Below are 17,644 nucleotides of genomic sequence, written 5' to 3'. Positions count from 1 at the left end.
TTCACAGTGACAGAGGCTTCCGCCATGGGGGACCCTGCTGGAACACGCCGCTCACGCTCACCTAGAAGCACCTTTGTCTTTCAGGTTGAGGAATTACATTGACTGTGATTTGGTCCCCACATGCTTGGGGACTGAAGACAAACATTAACCCCTAAAATGCCACACAGGGGTTCGAGTAGGGCCCCGATCGACAGCTTCGCTAAGCCAGTAGTGACTGAACACACCTGGCGTACAGAAAATAGTTGGGGGGTATTCATTAGAGAGGATTCTACAGAATGCCCTCCATACATTTGTCATACATGCTGGTGTATATGGCGGCGGACACGTTCGCACACAGAGTTATGTACGAGGTTAACGATTGATACGTACAATATGCCCGGTGACGGGAGGGGATCTGGGCGCTGACTGACACCTGCCGCTGCGCCGGACTTTGTCTGGGGCGGAGGACCGAAAGCTTCCGCTTGGGTAAGAGGGCGGGCTGCTGGCGCTGACAGGCCAGAGCCCGTGCTACCCGGTGACCTGACTGCTGCCGCTCATCCGTCTCCGTGCGACACATAGCGCCATGCAAGCCCGCGGCCCCAGCGCCCTCCCCGCGACCTCCGGGAGGCTATCCGTCCTGCAGCGCCACCTCGTATCCTTTATGTGAGTGGGGGGGCCGAGTCTAGGCCTGGCACGGCACGGAATGGTTTACCTTAACGCGCAATTGGCCAGTGTGTATCCGGGTTTCACAGGGATGGGAGCCGCTCGGTGCCAATAACAGGCAGCTCGGTGTTTGTCAAATTGCCAGCTGCGGAGCTAATACATTGTGCCTGGGGCTGGCTGCAAAGGCCGGGCTCTGACCTACAAAGGGTTAACGCGTTTCTATGCTTTCTGAAATCTGGGTTCTGTTATACATATTAACCCATTCATTGCTATGCTTGTGATATATCGCGATTATATTTCCAAAGGACTCGCACCCCCTAGTTTTACTTTTATCACGCAATGGGGTAAAAAACTGGAATGTACTTTCACTTTGCTTCTGATATACTCGCGCCTACAGGAAAAAACATGGCAAATGTAGGTTAATTGGAATAGGCCAATGCTTGCCCCTGTATACATTCATCCAGTAACATAAAATATAAGGTCGGCTGAAAGGATACTTCGTCCTTCTCTTTTACATGCTTTGTTATAAGCTGTAGGTCCAAGTTTCTGGTTTTACTTTTCTGACAAGGAGGTAGATAAATGGAGCAGCCTACTAGCAGAAGTGGTAGAGGCATATACATGTATGGTATAGGTATATGGCTCTTGAATCTAGGACAAGACCAACGACTGATTGAGGCGAACGGGCCAATTGATCCACATCTGCGGCCAAATCCTCCCTTTCTATAATTGATATCATTGCTTGCTTTACCTTAGTTTCTGTTGCCTTCTAACCTGCTGTAAAGTGTCATAAATTAGGTGAAAGGAGCCCGTGTTGTCGGCCTTTATGTAAACAGCATGGACTGCAGGCGCTTGTCATGTATGTGACCTTTATACAGCAAGCGAAGGGTTCTGCTCATGTACTTGGCACTTGATTTATGGTCCAGATAATTCATCAGAATGTTGTGACCTTTATTATAATTATCCCACAGCATATTCCAAACAGCGCAGAGGTGAATGCCGTTTACAGGAACATTTCCATAAGGGAATATATGGCGAGATAGATATATATATATATATAATATACACAGTACTGTGCAAAATCTTTAGGCAGGTGTGAAAAATGCTGTAAATAGACATTAATATTTTTATCATTTAACAAAGTGGAAAGTAAGTAAACAGAAGAAAATCTGAAGCAAATGAATATTTTTTTTTGTAACCACCCTTTGCCTTTAAAACAGCATCAAGTCTTCTAGTTACACTTGCACATAGTTTTTTAAGGAACTCGGCAGGTATCTTGGAGAACTAACACAGCTCCTTTGTGGATTTAGGCAGCCTCGGTGGCTTCCCTCTCTTCCTGTAATCCCAGACAGACTCAATGATGATGAGATCAGGGCTCCGTGGGGGCCGTACCATCACTGGCAGTTTCAGCCAATCACATGCCTCGCTGGTTATATTGCATGGTGAATAAGTATCTGCCTGTACTTCGCAGCATTGAGGCGACTATTAATTCGGACCAAATCCCCAACTCCATAATCAGAAATGCAGCCCCAAACGTGCAAGGAAACTCTTCCGTGCTTTACTGTTGCCTGCAAACACTCATTCTTGTATCGCTCTCTAGTCCTTCGGCAAACAAACTGCCTTCTGCTACAGTCAAATAGTTCTTCTATAATATTTATGTATAAATATATATTTCCTGCAAAGATACTTTACTTCATGCTTTGTTGGTTGATGCATGAGCCGCCTATCATCAAGAAGCACTAGTATGTAAACTGCTTTGTCGTACACATACAGTACATACAGTATAGAAGAAAATTTACACAAGATTCCAAAAATGTGTGGGTTTTTTTTGTTCTATTTTAGTAAAGTTCTTGTTATCTATCCTCACTAATAATTATCATGTTCTATGTATTCCTGTCATTTATAAGAAAGCACCTACTTTTCCTGAAAAAAAATAAATGATGTATTATTTGTACGGCTTCATTAAATATGGAAAAGGAGAATCAACACATATGGTAAAAACTACAAAAAATATTTTGGTTCTTTGGTTATGAAAAGCGAAAATACCAGTAAATGCATGATTTGCATGCAGTAAAATGCGCTGGGGTCCCTGCAGTAGAATGCGCTGGGGTCCCTGCAGTAGAATGCGCTGGGGTCCCTGCAGTAGAATGCGCTGGGGTCCCTGCAGTAGAATGCGCTGGGGTCCCTGCAGTAGAATGCGCTGGGGTCCCTGCAGTAGAATGCGCTGGGGTCCCTGCAGTAGAATGCGCTGGGGTCCCTGCAGTAAAATGCGCTGGGGTCCCTGTAGTAAAATGTGCTGGGGTCCCTGCAGTAGAATGCGCTGGGGTCCCTGCAGTAGAATGCGCTGGGGTCCATGCAAAGTGGACACTGGTGTTAATGTGAAAATAGGGCTAAAAATGTGAATTAAAAAAAACCTTTTTAAAGTATTTTGTTTTCCTTAAGCTTTGCCTCAGACTGCAATTCCAGTGTCAGGCCAAGTTGCCACAGTCAGCTATCCATTCGATCTCAAGTATGTATTATCTCCATTTATTTTATTATTTAACGGGTGCTTATCTGTATTCTTTATGCTAAATATAGGGAGCAGGGCTGGAAAAATCCATATGAGAAAAAAAAATTGCCACATGCTTTGTTTTCTGTGGCAGCCCTTCTGGGCCCGAGTTAGATCTTTTGTTTTATAGTTTGTTTGAGTTTTGTCATTCTTCTTCTATGTTTCTATTTGATAAACTTGAACGCCTGGGAACTGATACTTGATAAACAATTTGTCGGTTTTTATCAAACTCCTGCCTAGTGCCGCCATTGATGTTAATAGTTAAACTCCTCTTTGGATTCATACATAGGTGGATCCATTATTAATACAGAACTTTACTTTCATGTTTTAACCCCTGTTTTGAGTTAGGCGTAGCTTTGGAAGCACTATGTGTCTCTTTGCTGAAGATGCTGTTGCGTGGCTGACGAAATGAAGCGGAGAAAGCTTACAGGTTAAGGGTCTTGTGGGGCGAGGATAACGTAGCCTATGTTAAGAGGGTACTGATGATAAATATAATAAGCGATACATCGAATAGTAAAGATAAAGTATGTGTACATTCAACTAACCGATTTATAAATCAACGTATAAACGTGTGTTTGTGTGAGGGTGCAGCATCTTGGCTGAGACGGGTCTGTGCGTTTGTGGATAGGGTAGTAGTTGTGGTGCAGAATAAGATGTAGCGGGCTCTAAATATATTAAAAAATAGTACACTTTTAGGCATTTTGAAGAATAATACGTCTGCACGCTGAGATTCCACCCTGCTAGATCTAGGAATAAATCTTTTTCGGAAATTGGGATGCAGCAAATGAAAATAGAATGGGAGCCTTCCTTATTTCTTATGTTTCCGTTTGCCGGTTCTGTTCTCTATCCAACAGGTACACCTTGGATAATGATCTCCTGACTTTAGAACAGAGGCAGTCCTATGAGGAAAATGGCTTCCTTGTTATCAAAAACTTGGTATCAGAAGAAGACATTGAGAGCTTCAGGTACAGAACATTTAAACCTTCAAAATGTTATACACATATATATATATATGTCATTCTTCAAACCTTATAACAAGAAAACTGTGTACACACTTGCGCCTCTGAGGGACTCTTAGTATATCTGGGGTTGAGTTTAGTGCATGTGTGTGTTTTAGTGGTATGTGCTAGAGTTCATGTTCGTACTGGTGCTGAATTTTCAGTAAGATATGTATTTTATGAGGCTATGTTGTTCCCATATATAAGTGGCATTCACTTGTTATTCCATTACCGTTACAGGAAGGCGTTTGAAAGAATTTGTAAGAAAGAAGTATCTGCTCCTGGGCTAGTGGTCATGAGAGATGTGGTTATTGCTAAATCCGAGTATGTTCCAGACCAAAAAGCGGTCACCAAGGTCCAGGACTTCCAGGAAGTTCCGGAGTTATTCAGATACTGCAGCCTGCCGCAGGTACGTGTGAGAACGTGTGTATACCGGAGGCGATGTAACGCTGTAATAGACAACGAGAAACCCCACATTCATCAGCTTTAGAAGAGCATCAGCTAAACTGGAATCGACTTGCTTTTATTCTTCATCGGCATGTTCAAAGCAGCTGTGTGTTTCTTATTGTTCCTATTCAACGGAATTAATCTTATTAACGTGATATTATCCCAGAATAGTGATTATGGAATCTAGACTGGAACCGCTAGAAAAATCTACCTTTTATCTGAATTGTGTGGACAAAGTAGAGCGGTATTTGTTGACTGGAGATTCTTTCTCTACTCTAGATTTTAAAGTATGTGGAGTGCTTCACAGGTCCCAACATCATGGCCATGCACACCATGCTGATAAACAAGCCTCCTGATGCAGGTACTGAATGGCTAAAGCAACAATATATATAACATATATACAGAAGATCCATCTCTGTTGTGTAATGAGAATTTTATTTCAATTAGTCTTACATTGCCAGACACTAAATAATAAATTGAGTTATTTGTGTTCCCAGGTCCATGTCTTCTGGGTCATCATGGACTTCTAAATCTAAACGCAATGAATGCTGTCCTTCTATTAAGAACTTTTCGATTTTGTTCGCTAGGTAAAAAGACCTCTCGGCACCCGATGCACCAGGACCTGCACTACTTCCCATTCCGCCCCGCAGAGCTCGTGGTGTGTGCTTGGACAGCTATGGAGCGCATTGATCGCAGCAATGGTTGTCTGGTTGTCCTCCCAGGCACACACAAGGGTACGCTTCTACAGCATGACTACCCCGAGTGGGAGGTAAAAAAACGTCATTTTCTGAATCTTACTACAGTCCGATTCCTAGTAACGTCTACATCAGTGCTTTGCCAATCAGGGTATTATCTTTTAAGACTTCACTAAGGCAGCTGTTTATAGTTTCCATATTTAGTTGGCAAGAAGACGTGCAAAGATCTTTATTAGAGTCCAACTACTTGTAGTTTTTGGAATGTAACTTTTCCCCAGTAAAGCTGTATTCAGTGGCAGTTGGTGGCAAAACTAACCAACTAACCAGGAAAAAATGGAGCACAGGGTAAAATAAATGCACCATGCATTAAGGGAAATACCCATCATCATAATAAAAATCAATTAATTAAAACAATCGTTGGTTTTTGTATTATGTTTTACAATCAGTGCATTTGTTTTGGAGATATTGGGTTTTGAAATAAGGGACTTGTCTAAGATATGCAATATCCCCATATATGGCCAAAATTTTGCTAGGAAATAATCCAGGTGCACACATGCTTTACAGAGTGTTACTTAGTACAGCGGAGGGCTGGGTACTTTTTGTCACAGGGGCAAGTGAAGCACAGTGCCCCCCAGTTACGTTACATGACTCCAACGAGCAGACACTCCCGTACCGGGTAATTTGTAGAGTTGGGACCGGCTCCAGATCTGCTTCAATTTGACAATGATAATTACTGATTAAACAAACCAATATATCTGTATTAGATACCTCCATACCTCCATGTGTATAGCTGTTCCATGATTACATGCTGGACATATAAATGGAAAAGTTAGGAGACATTAACAATACTGGCAGCCAAATGGCAAATAGTAGGAGCTATGGCTACCTAACATCTTTGATTTTTTTTCTCCTGCCCAGCTTCCCATTATTATTCGTATATTTAGAGAAATAAAGATTGGTTGTTTCAGCAGGTTTTACCATCAACGGACACTGAAAATCTTGTATTGAGGGAATTAAAGGCTTGATCTGATATAACCTGATACTTGGCGATTATGGCCATGCTTACATGGTATTATATGATGCCACTTGCAGATATAATATAAAATGATCTATATCGGTTTATCATCTATTAAGGTTCAGACAATGTGAGGTTTTTTTCTATAACTCCCAGATCTGCACTTATGTTTTGCTTTTATAATGAATTGTACCTTTATTTTATGTTTGCCTTTGTGTTTAAAGGGAGGTGTGAATAAAATGTACCACGGTGTCCGTGACTATGATCCCAACACACCCAGAGTGCACCTCGTCATGGAAAAGGGGGACACTGTGTTCTTTCATCCTTTGCTTATCCATGGATCTGGAATGAACAGAACCGCTGGGTTTAGGAAGGTAGGCTTTGGAACAATTGCTTGATCTGAATACTAAATACTGAACCACTCTGCTTCCTTTCGGTAGATTAAACCTGGAACCACATATCTGCCTTACTATTTTACTGTATGACTGTGAAGGGCTGGTGTGAAGTAACCGGATGTGTTATATACTGCACGTCTACCACATTGTCCGGGAGCCTTAAAGCTGTAGTCCGGGAAGTGTCTGGACTGTATGGTACAATAGGGAAGGGTCACCTAAAAGGTTTATTTCCGCAGCCGTTATGCATTTTACTGTTTCGGCTACTTTTTAATAACCTTTCCTCTGCAGGCGATTTCCTGCCATTACGCCAGTGCAGATTGTCATTACATCGATGTGAAGGGCACCTCTCAGGAGAACATTGAGAAAGAAGTGGCTGAAATTGCTCTGAAGCGCTATGGGGTGGAAACAGAAATCAATTTTAAGGTGACGTATTCACACCCGAGTCAGCTTGTCACCCTACGTATGTAGTGTAAAAAAAAAATACGGGCTGTGCATTGTGTGATAATCAGGACACAAGCCACACTTGTGAGGTTGTGGTGACAGCGTGGGGAATGGGTTTACAGACAGGTCCTGTGTGAATAGAAGCGTTGGAAGGTGTTAGTGATCTGTAGCACGACAAACGGCTTTATCAGTAATGGTTGTTTTTTCTCGTTTACAGGATGTCTGGATGGTCAGAGGTCGTATTGTTCACGGGATTAGAACAAACCTTTAATTGGGGTTTCGTGATTGCGTCTGAAAGGAAGAAGGCAGCCCCAATAAGGGTTTATACTGCATAATGATATCCATAATTACTGCTAGCAAAGTAAATGTGATAACATGAAAAATATTTCTTAATTATTGTGACTGCTGTGTCAAAGATGAACTTGGTACATCCCTGTGTGTCTGATAAGCTTTCCCGTATTAATAATCAAGTTGTACATGTGTGCTTTTACCTAACAACTGCGTAGAACAGAGTTCCATGTGCATGGAGTTAAATCCTGAGAAAACTCATTCCACCTCAAATCCGAAGTGCAGCATGTGAGGACTGAGACTTACGTCACGTGTGTCATATATTTCAATATACTGTATGTCCGTTGATTAGTCTGGAAATCAGGATTTTTATTTTCTGGTGGGCTCTAAAATGGCATCTCACACATCTCATCTGTGGGATGCCAAACACATGTCCATAGTATTCTTAAAATACGTTTACAGCTGTTGGAACAAGTTAAGTGTCATATAAATCCACCATTTATTCGTACTTTGTGCTTCTTCAAAGATCTTCTCCCTCTGCGATTTATGCGTGCCTTCAGAGGCGATGAACTTTACGCCTTCTTCTACATATTTCTTTCTCCTGGTCCTACTTGTATCCATCCGTCTAATACCGTGCAGTTGTGATATTTTTCACCAAAATGCTGCTATTTTGTCATTTCTCATATTCCCTCTTCTGAGCTCAGTCGGGGAGTCCTCTGACGCTCACCCTTTAACTGTAGAGCTTTTATTGCGTCTAAACTCAGGATAATGAATCACTCCGTTTTATTTGTTTTAAGGGTTTACAGCCACTAGCCCCTTTTTATTTGTCAGTTGTTTAAGATTTTATAATCTGAGTTCTTAATATTTCATTTTTTTGCACATGGAACTCAAATGGTTAATTACTCCACTGTTTGCAGGTGCTGAATACACTAATGCATATCTTAATAGTGGGATGTATCCCATATAATGTAAAATAAAAAATAAAATAATTTAATAGATATTGTGTAGACGTGTACTTTTTTTTATTTCAAATGAAGCTACATCTGCACCTTTGATTATGACTTTCAGGTTATTTTTATGGGGATCCAGTTCCCGATTTCCTGTGCATGTTACATATTGAGTATAAAATCACCATAACTTCATTATTCACCACAAATCCAAAAATTTATATTTAGACAACTTTGTGGAAATGATAGACCTGTTTAAAAGTAAGCTTTAGTACTGATGGTGAAGGGCATCATCTTCACATAAACGGGAGCTAGTTTATGGGCATACGATCCAATGTTATTTTTGCAGCCCTACTTGCTCTTTGCTCTCTGTGTCACAGCCCCATTGCTCTGCTATTTCAACTGATAATCAAACATTTGATATGTTTTATGATGGTGACGACTGGCAAAGCCTGCACTTTGTATCTTAATAACAATAATAATGCAGTCTGCACATTCTTTTCAGCAGAGGTAAATTCACACCGTTAAAGCCGACATTACAAAGTCGCATTATTATATCTTATATATACATTTCAATATACATAAAATACACTGTGGCAGGAAGATACAGCGGATGGCTTTGGATTCCTTAGATTGCACAAATGGCAACAAATCAGTGTATACCTTGCAGGAGGCTTACTATATACCATACCAGAGATAATGTGCGAGTAGATGTGGGCTACTTGTATGGTTCTCGACTTTCATAACACTTTATAAAGGACGTGTTTAAAAAAAGGGTAGTCTCTACTCATATCTGTTCCTAAGATAAGTGAATACTTTTATGTAGAACGTTGCTCCTTACAGTCTTCTGCTGAGTATAGCCTATAGAATATTAAAACCTAAAAGATGCTCTTGACAAAGAAGAAATGTTACGGCAACATGTACAGCCATAACGTTGTCACTGTTCCTACCTGTATATAAATGCTAGGTATTAATAGCAAAGAATAGAATGTACCCATGTGAGAGCCATAGCTGATTGGTTCATCTAAACTCAGGCAGTCAGTGGTCAGGAGCCCAGAGATGTTTTACTAGGAATAGCCTGAAGCACTACTGCCTCTAGTGGCCATCAGAAAACTGCAGGACTGTCCAAAGAGATTATCTTCCCAAAATAACAAATGATGATTGGGTTTAACTCATTTCTTGTGAGAAGCAGGAAAATAAACTATTCAGATATTTTTGAAGGTAAGAAAAAGTTAATTTCCAAGTGAGGGAGCAAACATTTGTGACAACCTTATCGCTGCCACAATCTATAAGTAAACAGAATGCTCAACTGGTTATTGAAGTATTTGTGGGTGATAATGTTTACATAAAAAATGTTGTGGATAGAAGATAATAGCCTGAAACAGATTATTTTTATTTAAAAGCAAAGCATTTTTCCTTGCATGCATATTTTGATTCTGTAAATACTTTTACCAGTTATTGTGTAAGCGGCTCTTCAGAGACTAGCCAAATAAATGAAACCAGGTGATCCATTGCTGCTGGGCGTACGGACTTCTTTGGATAACCAGGGAGGGAGCAACTCTTTGAGAATGGAAAATATCATGTCTGGCGGGACGTTAAAGAGCAGCGTGGATTGATATTTTTAAAGCTATTGGACAACAAGTGTTAAGAAGCCTCCAGCAATAAGAGATGAATGGTGGTCTTCAACAGTGAAGGTCTAGACCAGGGGCGTCCAACATGCGGCCCGCGGGCCAAATGCGGCCCGCGAGACCTCGAGGTGCGGCCCGCGTAAGATCGGCAGCCAGGGCAACCGATCTTACACGAGCCGCACCTCAAGCCCTGCTACTTACTTGTGGGAGGGTCTTCTGGACAGCACAGAGGAAGCGGAGTTCACGTGACATCCTACTTCCAGGTAAGGGGGTGGGGAGGGTGTTTGAATGAGTGTGTGTGATTGAGGGAATGAATCTGTGAATTAATGATTATATGAATAAATGAGTGTGTGTGTGTGTGTGTGTGTGATAGCATGGATGTGTAAGTGCTGGAGCCTAGGCATGATGGGACTGTGATTGCTGTTAGCAATCACACTCCTATCATGCCAAGTCAGCCAGTACATGCTGAAACCTGGCTAGCTGCCCCCCTTGTGTATTGATGCTGCCAGCAGTATGGGGTCTGCACATCACTTACAGCCATCCTGTACCAGCGTGTATTGGCTGACTTGGCATGATAGGAGTGTGATTGCTAATAGCAATCAGAGTCCCATCATGCCTAGGTTCCAGCATTTACTGGATGGATGTGTAAGAGCTGGAACCTAGGCATGATGGGACTGTGACTACTGTTAGCAATCACACTCCTATCATGCCAAGTCAGCCAGTACATGCTGAAACCTAGCTAGCTGCCCCCCTTGTGTAGTGATGCTGCCAGCAGTATGGGGTCTGCACATCACTTACAGCCACCCTGTACCAGCATGTACTGGCTGACTTGGCATGATAGGAGTGTGATTGCTAACAGCAATCACAGCGAGCACAGTCCCATCATGCCTAGGTACCAGCATTTACTGGTTGCCTGGGTATGATAGGAGTGTGATTGCTGTTAGCAATCACACTCCTATCATGCCAAGTCATATTGCTAATTTTGTCCAATTGTGTGTTACCTACTTTTATTAAACGTGAGTTTTTATTATTATTTTTAAAGGTGGGGGTCATTTTCGGTTTTGGCTAAGTGAACCCTGAATGTTTTGGTCCAGAATTTTCATTTTAGTTCATCCCTAGAATAAATCTAGGGAATCCTGAATTTGTAGTCGCAAAACTTTCAAGGCCCAGAAATCAGTGAGAGGAAGAGTAAAGGTTTTGTGTCATTTACTTTATTTTAATCTGCATATTTTATTAAAGGCCATATTTTTTGTCACAGTGAAAAATGAGTGCGGCCCGCGCACGTATACAATTCTGATGAAGTGGCCCACTGCACAAAAAACTTGGACACCCCTGGTCTAGACTGTAAAGTTTGAAGTATGGTTATTGGCTGCATTTAAAGTAACAGTAGTAAGAGTCTTGTAGATGTTTAGGTAGAAACAGGAAGTTCTACTTACCGAGAGCTTCTTTTCCCTGTCAATCCCTCATGACACTAAGGATAGACTCCTCCTCCGTACCTGATAGGGCAGGACTCAAAACTTTAAAAGGGCCCTCCCCTCCTACTAACACCAGTGAATACCAAAGACCACACAGGCAAAGCAATCTGATGCAACAAAATTTATTGAAAAGAAGGGAGGGAACAAAAACGTGTCACCAGGGATTGACAGGGAAAAGAAGCTCTCGGTAAGTAGAACTTCCTGTTTCCCTGCCATCCCAGGTGACACTAAGGATAGATTTACCAAAGAAGAAGGGTGGGCAAACTAAGGAGACAAAACAGCCTCAAGGACCTTCCGACCGAAAAGAGAGTCCTCCTGAGCCATTTGGTTGAGACGGTAATGCTGCACAAAAGCGTGGAGAGTCCGCCAAGTAGCCGCCTTGCAGATCTGGTCGGGCGAAAGACAACATCTTTCAGCCCAGGAAGTGGAGACTGCCCTAGTAGAGTGGGCACGGATCCCCACAGGAGCAGGTTGGCCGGCTGCAGCATATGCCAAGTTGATGGTTGCAACAATCCACTTAGCGATGGAAGACTTGGAGATACTGATGCCCCTGTTGGGCCCTGAAGAGGCCACGAATAAACGAGAGGACTTACGCAGGGGCAGAGTCCGTTCCAAATAGATGGTGAGGCATCTCTTCAGATCCAGAGTGTGAAGAACTTCTTCTTCAGCCGAGCCAGGAGCAGGAAAAAAGGTAGGCAACACGATCTCCTGGTTTTTGTGGAAAGCCGACTGAACCTTGGGTGCGAACTCTGGCGGCAGAGAGAGAACCACCTTATCCGGGAAAAAACGGAGAAACGGTTCCTTCATAGACAAAGCCTGGAGTTCACAAATCCGACGAGCGGAAGTAATTGCTACTAAGAAGGCTGTCTTCAGCGATAATAGATATAGAGAAACCGACTGAAGAGGCTCAAAGGAGGTAATGTGAGTCTTCGAAGGACGAGATTCAGGTCCCATGGAAACATCCTGGTGACCGAACGAGGACGTATCCTGATGATGGCCTTGGCAAAACGTCTGATCACAGGCAGAGATATAAGCTCGAACCCGAGGAGAGCACTGATGGCAGAAATCTGCACCCGGATCGTAGAAGGCTGAAGTCCACAGTCGAATCCTTCCTGGAGGAAATCCAGAACAGAGGCAGAGGAACAGGAAGTTGGCAAAATCCCCTTAGAACAACACCAACTGTGAAATCTCTTCCAGATCTTAATGTATCGCAGAGAGGTAACCTTCTTTCTACTCTGCAGAAGAGTCTCAGCCACGTGACAAGAAAAAACTTGAGCTCTCAGCAGTCCGCGTTCAATCTCCAGGCCGTCAGGTGGAACACGGCAGGGTTTGGGTGTAGGAATGGACCCTGATGTAGAAGGTCTTTCCAAGCCGGGAGCTTCAGAGGGGGAGAGAGACCTAGAGCGATCAAGTCGGAATACCAGACTCGCTTCGGCCAGTCTGGTGCTATCAGGATCACGGAAGCGTGGTCCTTCTTGATCTTCTGTAGGACCCTGGAGATTAGGGCAAACGGAGGGAAAATGTATGCGAGACGGAAATTCCATTCCTGTGAGAAGGCATCTATTGCCAAGGGATGATCCTGAGGCCTGAGGGAAAAGAAGACCGGAATCTGAGCATTGTCTCTGGATGCCATCAGGTCGATCTCGGGCAAGCCCCACCGTTGGACGATTAAATTGAAGGCTATCGGATGTAGAGCCCACTCGCCGCTTAGCACAGGAGTTCTGCTCAGGAAATCTGCTTGAGAATTCAAAGTTCCTCTGAGGTGAACGGCGGACAGAGTCATGTGATGGGACTCTGCCCAAAAGGAAATCCTGAGTGATATACGGAGAAGCCGAGGACTTCTTGTGCCCCCTTGTCTGTTGATATAGGCTACCACTGCTTGATTGTCGGAACGAAGCAAAATGTCCTTGCCGGCGAGCAGATGCTCCCAGTGATGCAGAGCTTTTTCTACTGCAAGTAACTCCAGACAGTTCGAGGGAAGAAGTTTCGTAGCCGGAGACCAGAGACCCTGCACAAACAGGTCTTGATACGTAGCTCCCCATCTCTTGACGCTGGCGTCGGTGGTGAGAAGTACCTTGGAGACAAGAGACCATCTTCTCCCTGTGGCAAGGACGGTCTGTTGGAGCCACCAGGAGAGGGAAGCTCTGACCTGCGGAGGAAGACAGACACGCCTGTCCAGAGCCAATGGGTTGTCTTCCAGATGGTTGAGGACAAATCCCTGAAGTATTCTCATGTGGGCCAGAGCCCAGGGCACTGCATAATTTGCGGAGACCATCTTGCCCAGCAGGGACATACATAACCGTAAGGAGCTGCGGTGCGCAGAGCGAATCCTGCGTACTAGGAATCGAATCCCCTCTATTCTGGCAGTCGGAAGGAAAGCTTTCCCGGAGCAGGAATCCAGACGAAGACCCAGGAACACTAGATGTTGAGAGGGAACGGTGCAGGATTTGTCCCAGTTCAGAATCCAGCCAAGATCTTGTAATGTGGTGACCACCGTGGAAAGATGAACTCGAAGAATCTGCGCCGACCGGGCATGGATCGTCCAGATAAGGAATGACTGAAATTCCCTGGACACGGAGATGGGCCGCCACGACTGCCAAAAGTTTTGTGAAGACTCTTGGTGCTGCCGACAATCCGAATGGAAGGGCTTGAAACTGGAAATGCTGGACAGTTGAACCCCGAGGAATCGCCACTCTCAGGAAACGTTGATGAGACGGATGGATGGGAACGTGGAAATATGCATCCTTTAGGTCTAATGAAGCCATAAAGTCGTTGAGGCATAAGGTGTCGAGGGTGGATCTTACGGTTTCCATCCTGAACCTGATGAACTGGAGGTGACTGTTCAAAAAACGCAAGTCTATGATTAAGCGAAGACCACCCGGTCTCTTGGGGACCAGAAAAACCGGAGAATAAACCCCTTGGCCCAATTCTGGCCAGGGGACAGGAACCAGGACTCTGAGGTCTGACAACTGCTGAATGGTGGATAACAGGACCGACCGCCTTGCCTGGTCTGGAGGAAGGTGGGAGATCAAAAAACGGTCTGAAGGTCTGGTCCGGAATTGAAGTTGATAGCCGTGCGATACAATGGCTCTCACCCAAGGGTCTCGGGTGAGTGAGAAGCAACTGTCGGTGAAAAAACGGAGCCTTCCTCCCACCGGAATGGAGGAGGCGTCATGCAGCGTTCTTGGGGTCTTGAAACGCTTTGGGGAAGGCGATCCTGTCAAATCTCCCCCTTCCACGAGGGAATCTGCCTCGAAAGTTTTGTTCCCTAGACGAGGGGTTGAATCTAGAACTATGGGCTCTAGATTGTCCCGGGAAAAAAGGCCGAAAGGACTGCCGTCTTTTCGAAGGAGGCTTTCGTTAAAGGAATCCAAGGCTTGTCCCCTGTGGTCTTCTCCAAAAGGGACTCCAGCTCTTCCCCAAATAAAGTCTTGCCCTTAAAAGGGATATTAAGAAGCTTGTTCTTAGAGGCATTATCCGCCGCCCAGGCCTTAAGCCACAAGGCTCTTCTAGCTGCCACCGAAAGCGCCGAAGCTCTGGCCGTCATTCTGATGTTTTCAATTGAGGCATCACAGAGAAAATCCACGGCCAATCTCACGGCAGCAACATTCTTGAGGATAGTCTCCCTGGGGGTTTTGGCAGCAATATCCTCCTCGATCTGGGAGAGCCAAACTTTGACAGCTCTGGAAACTGAGGCAGAAGCAATTCCAGGTTTAAAGGTCGCAGCTGAAGCCTCGACAGATTTCTTAACTGCAGCTTCGGCTTTCTTTTCCATATGGTCAGAAAAATGAGAGCCATCCTCAAGCGGCAGAGTAGTCTTCCTGGAGACCTTCATAACAGCAGTATCCACCAGCGGGGTAGCACAAAAATCAGCAAAGTTCTCATCAAAGGGAAACATGCGTTTAACCCGTCTGGACGGGTTAACCCTCCTTTCCGGGTGGTTCCATTCCTGCTTGATAATGTCAGAAAGCGCAGGATGAACAGGAAACGAGGCAGACTGCTTGGAGAAGCTGGCACCAAAGAAAGAGTCATTTTCCTGGGTGGAGGCCTCCTCCAAATGCATAGCTGACCTCACAGCAGAAATTAAAGTCTCAATTTCCTCCACCGGGAATAAAAAAGAACTTTCCTCCCGGATCTCTCCTTCCTCTGAGGAACCTTCCTCTACCTCAGGATAATCAAACTCAGAGTCTGAGAACAAGGGCTGACGTCCCAGGAGAGCAGGGTCTTGTACCGCGGGAAGGTGATGATAGGCAGGAACAGGAACAGGAACCGTCTGACGGAAGGCAGAGAAGGTAGACTGCATCTCCTCTTTAAGCCAGACCAAAAATTCCCTACCCCCAGACGGCTCAGAATCCGCTACAGACCTCAGGCAAGCGGAGCAGAGTTTCTTCCTTGAATCCTGCAAAGCCTTGTGACACCCAGAGCATTGGGCATGTTTAGACTTCATAACAGCTTTCTTAGGCTTGTCCTCAACAGAGGGCGGCTCAGAATTATCAGGGGCCGACATGATGAAAGATGCAACAGCACCTGACCAAAAGAAAACAGCAGGAACACACACAGCATCCAAATCACTTACCTTCTATATATATACAGTGAAAGGAGCTGAAATTAGGCTGGAATCTGCAACAGCAGAGAGTTTGGCGCCAAAATGTAAAATTTTGACCAAAACGAGGCTTGGAACGCACAACCAGAAGTGCAGAAGCCCAAAACCGGAAGACATCAGACGCCATACTGGCCGAAGCCAGTAAGCCGCAACAGCGGCATCTGTACGCTGAGCAGCCAGACCGGCAGGCGTCCCCGGCTAAGGAGGTGCCGGCAACCTGCCGGTATCACCGTAAACACGGCCGGAGGAGTTGCCGTGCTAACCGCCAGGACGGCGGCCGCGATCACCGCCGGGACGACGGTGCCGCCACGATCACCGCCGGGACGACGGTGCTACCGCAGCCGCGAACACCGCCGCGACCGGGACAAGAGTTTGGGGGACGCAGCACCAGCCATCAGGCTGAGGTGCAAGGTATCCCCCAGGAATGGGGGCTTAGCCCGGGGAAACGGCTCAACCTAGAGCCTAGAAAAATACCTGGTATGGCAGGAAAAAAAACACTGGTGTTAGTAGGAGGGGAGGGCCCTTTTAAAGTTTTGAGTCCTGCCATATCAGGTACGGAGGAGGAGTCTATCCTTAGTGTCACCTGGGATGGCAGGGAAAATAATAGGATTTTGCAAACCCCAAACTTTTAGTTACTTTTATCATAGAAAATGTGACATCATATCTTGCGATCATCTACCCTTTAAATCCCCATATACAGGCTTCTAAAAAATTACTGGGCAGTATAAAAATTTAAAACGAGCCTAGGGTCACTGATGCCTGGGTGCAAATCATTGGCGATAGTGCTAACTCCTCCCCTTAAAAAACACAACCACTCTAACCACACACATTTTATATACCACTCCACCTCTTAACATGCCACTCACGTACAGTGGTACAGCATAACTCCCATAGCCAGACGCTTACAGTGGTACAGCACCAAGATTGGATCCACAGGACTTGCTCAGCACACAAAGTTACATCCAAAGGACATGCCTAGCACCCAGTTTGCACCCACAGGACTTGCCCAGCACCCAAATTACATCCAAAGGACTTGCCCAGCACCCAGGTTCCAGCCACAGGACTTGCCCAGCACCCAGGTTGCATCCATAGGACTTGCCCAGCACCCAGATTGCATTCATAGGACTTGCTCAGCACCCAGATTGCACTCATAGGACTTGCCCAGCACCCAAGTGTCAGGCACCACAGGGGTTCAAACCTGCAACCCTGTGGAATCTAGGTAAATCAACTATCCGCTACTCCACCGGGTGGATCTTGGATTGCAGAGACCTCCTGCCTCTCCTTGGACCATGCTTTGCCCTAATGCTGTTGAAACACCTGCCCCTCATTTGGTCAATTAAGGCTCAATATAAACCCGGCATCAGCCTAGCCTCATTGCTAGAGCATTGTGTTCCTGGACCTGTATACTGACCTACTGCGTTTCTGCATCTGCTCTGTTTTCCGTGTATGACTCTTGGCTACTTCAAGATCCCGATTTGTGTACCAGACCCCGACATGTCCCAGACGTACCTACCTGTCCGACTGC

At 45.0% G+C, this 17,644-nt stretch overlaps 1 protein-coding gene across 1 annotated transcript; it reads left to right on the top strand.

Annotated features, from left to right (window-relative positions):
• The first annotated feature begins 562 nt into the window (after window positions 1–562).
• PHYH (phytanoyl-CoA 2-hydroxylase) lies at window positions 563–7,449 on the top strand. Its single transcript, XM_089487226.1, has 9 exons — window positions 563–631; window positions 3,093–3,148; window positions 4,042–4,152; window positions 4,426–4,594; window positions 4,912–4,993; window positions 5,220–5,401; window positions 6,567–6,716; window positions 7,026–7,160; window positions 7,396–7,449. The coding sequence occupies exons 1-9, from the start codon at window positions 563–565 to the stop codon at window positions 7,447–7,449; spliced, it is 1,008 nt and encodes a 335-aa protein (XP_089343352.1).
• The last annotated feature ends 10,195 nt before the right edge of the window (window positions 7,450–17,644 follow it).

Source organism: Sceloporus occidentalis, unplaced genomic scaffold (assembly GCF_023333645.1).
Source record: "Sceloporus occidentalis isolate IW3139 unplaced genomic scaffold, rSceOcc1.0.p SCAF_31, whole genome shotgun sequence".
Classification (NCBI taxonomy): Eukaryota; Metazoa; Chordata; class Lepidosauria; order Squamata; family Phrynosomatidae; genus Sceloporus; species Sceloporus occidentalis.
Note: the sequence above shows the minus strand (reverse complement) of the source record. Positions and strands in the feature narration are given on the sequence as shown.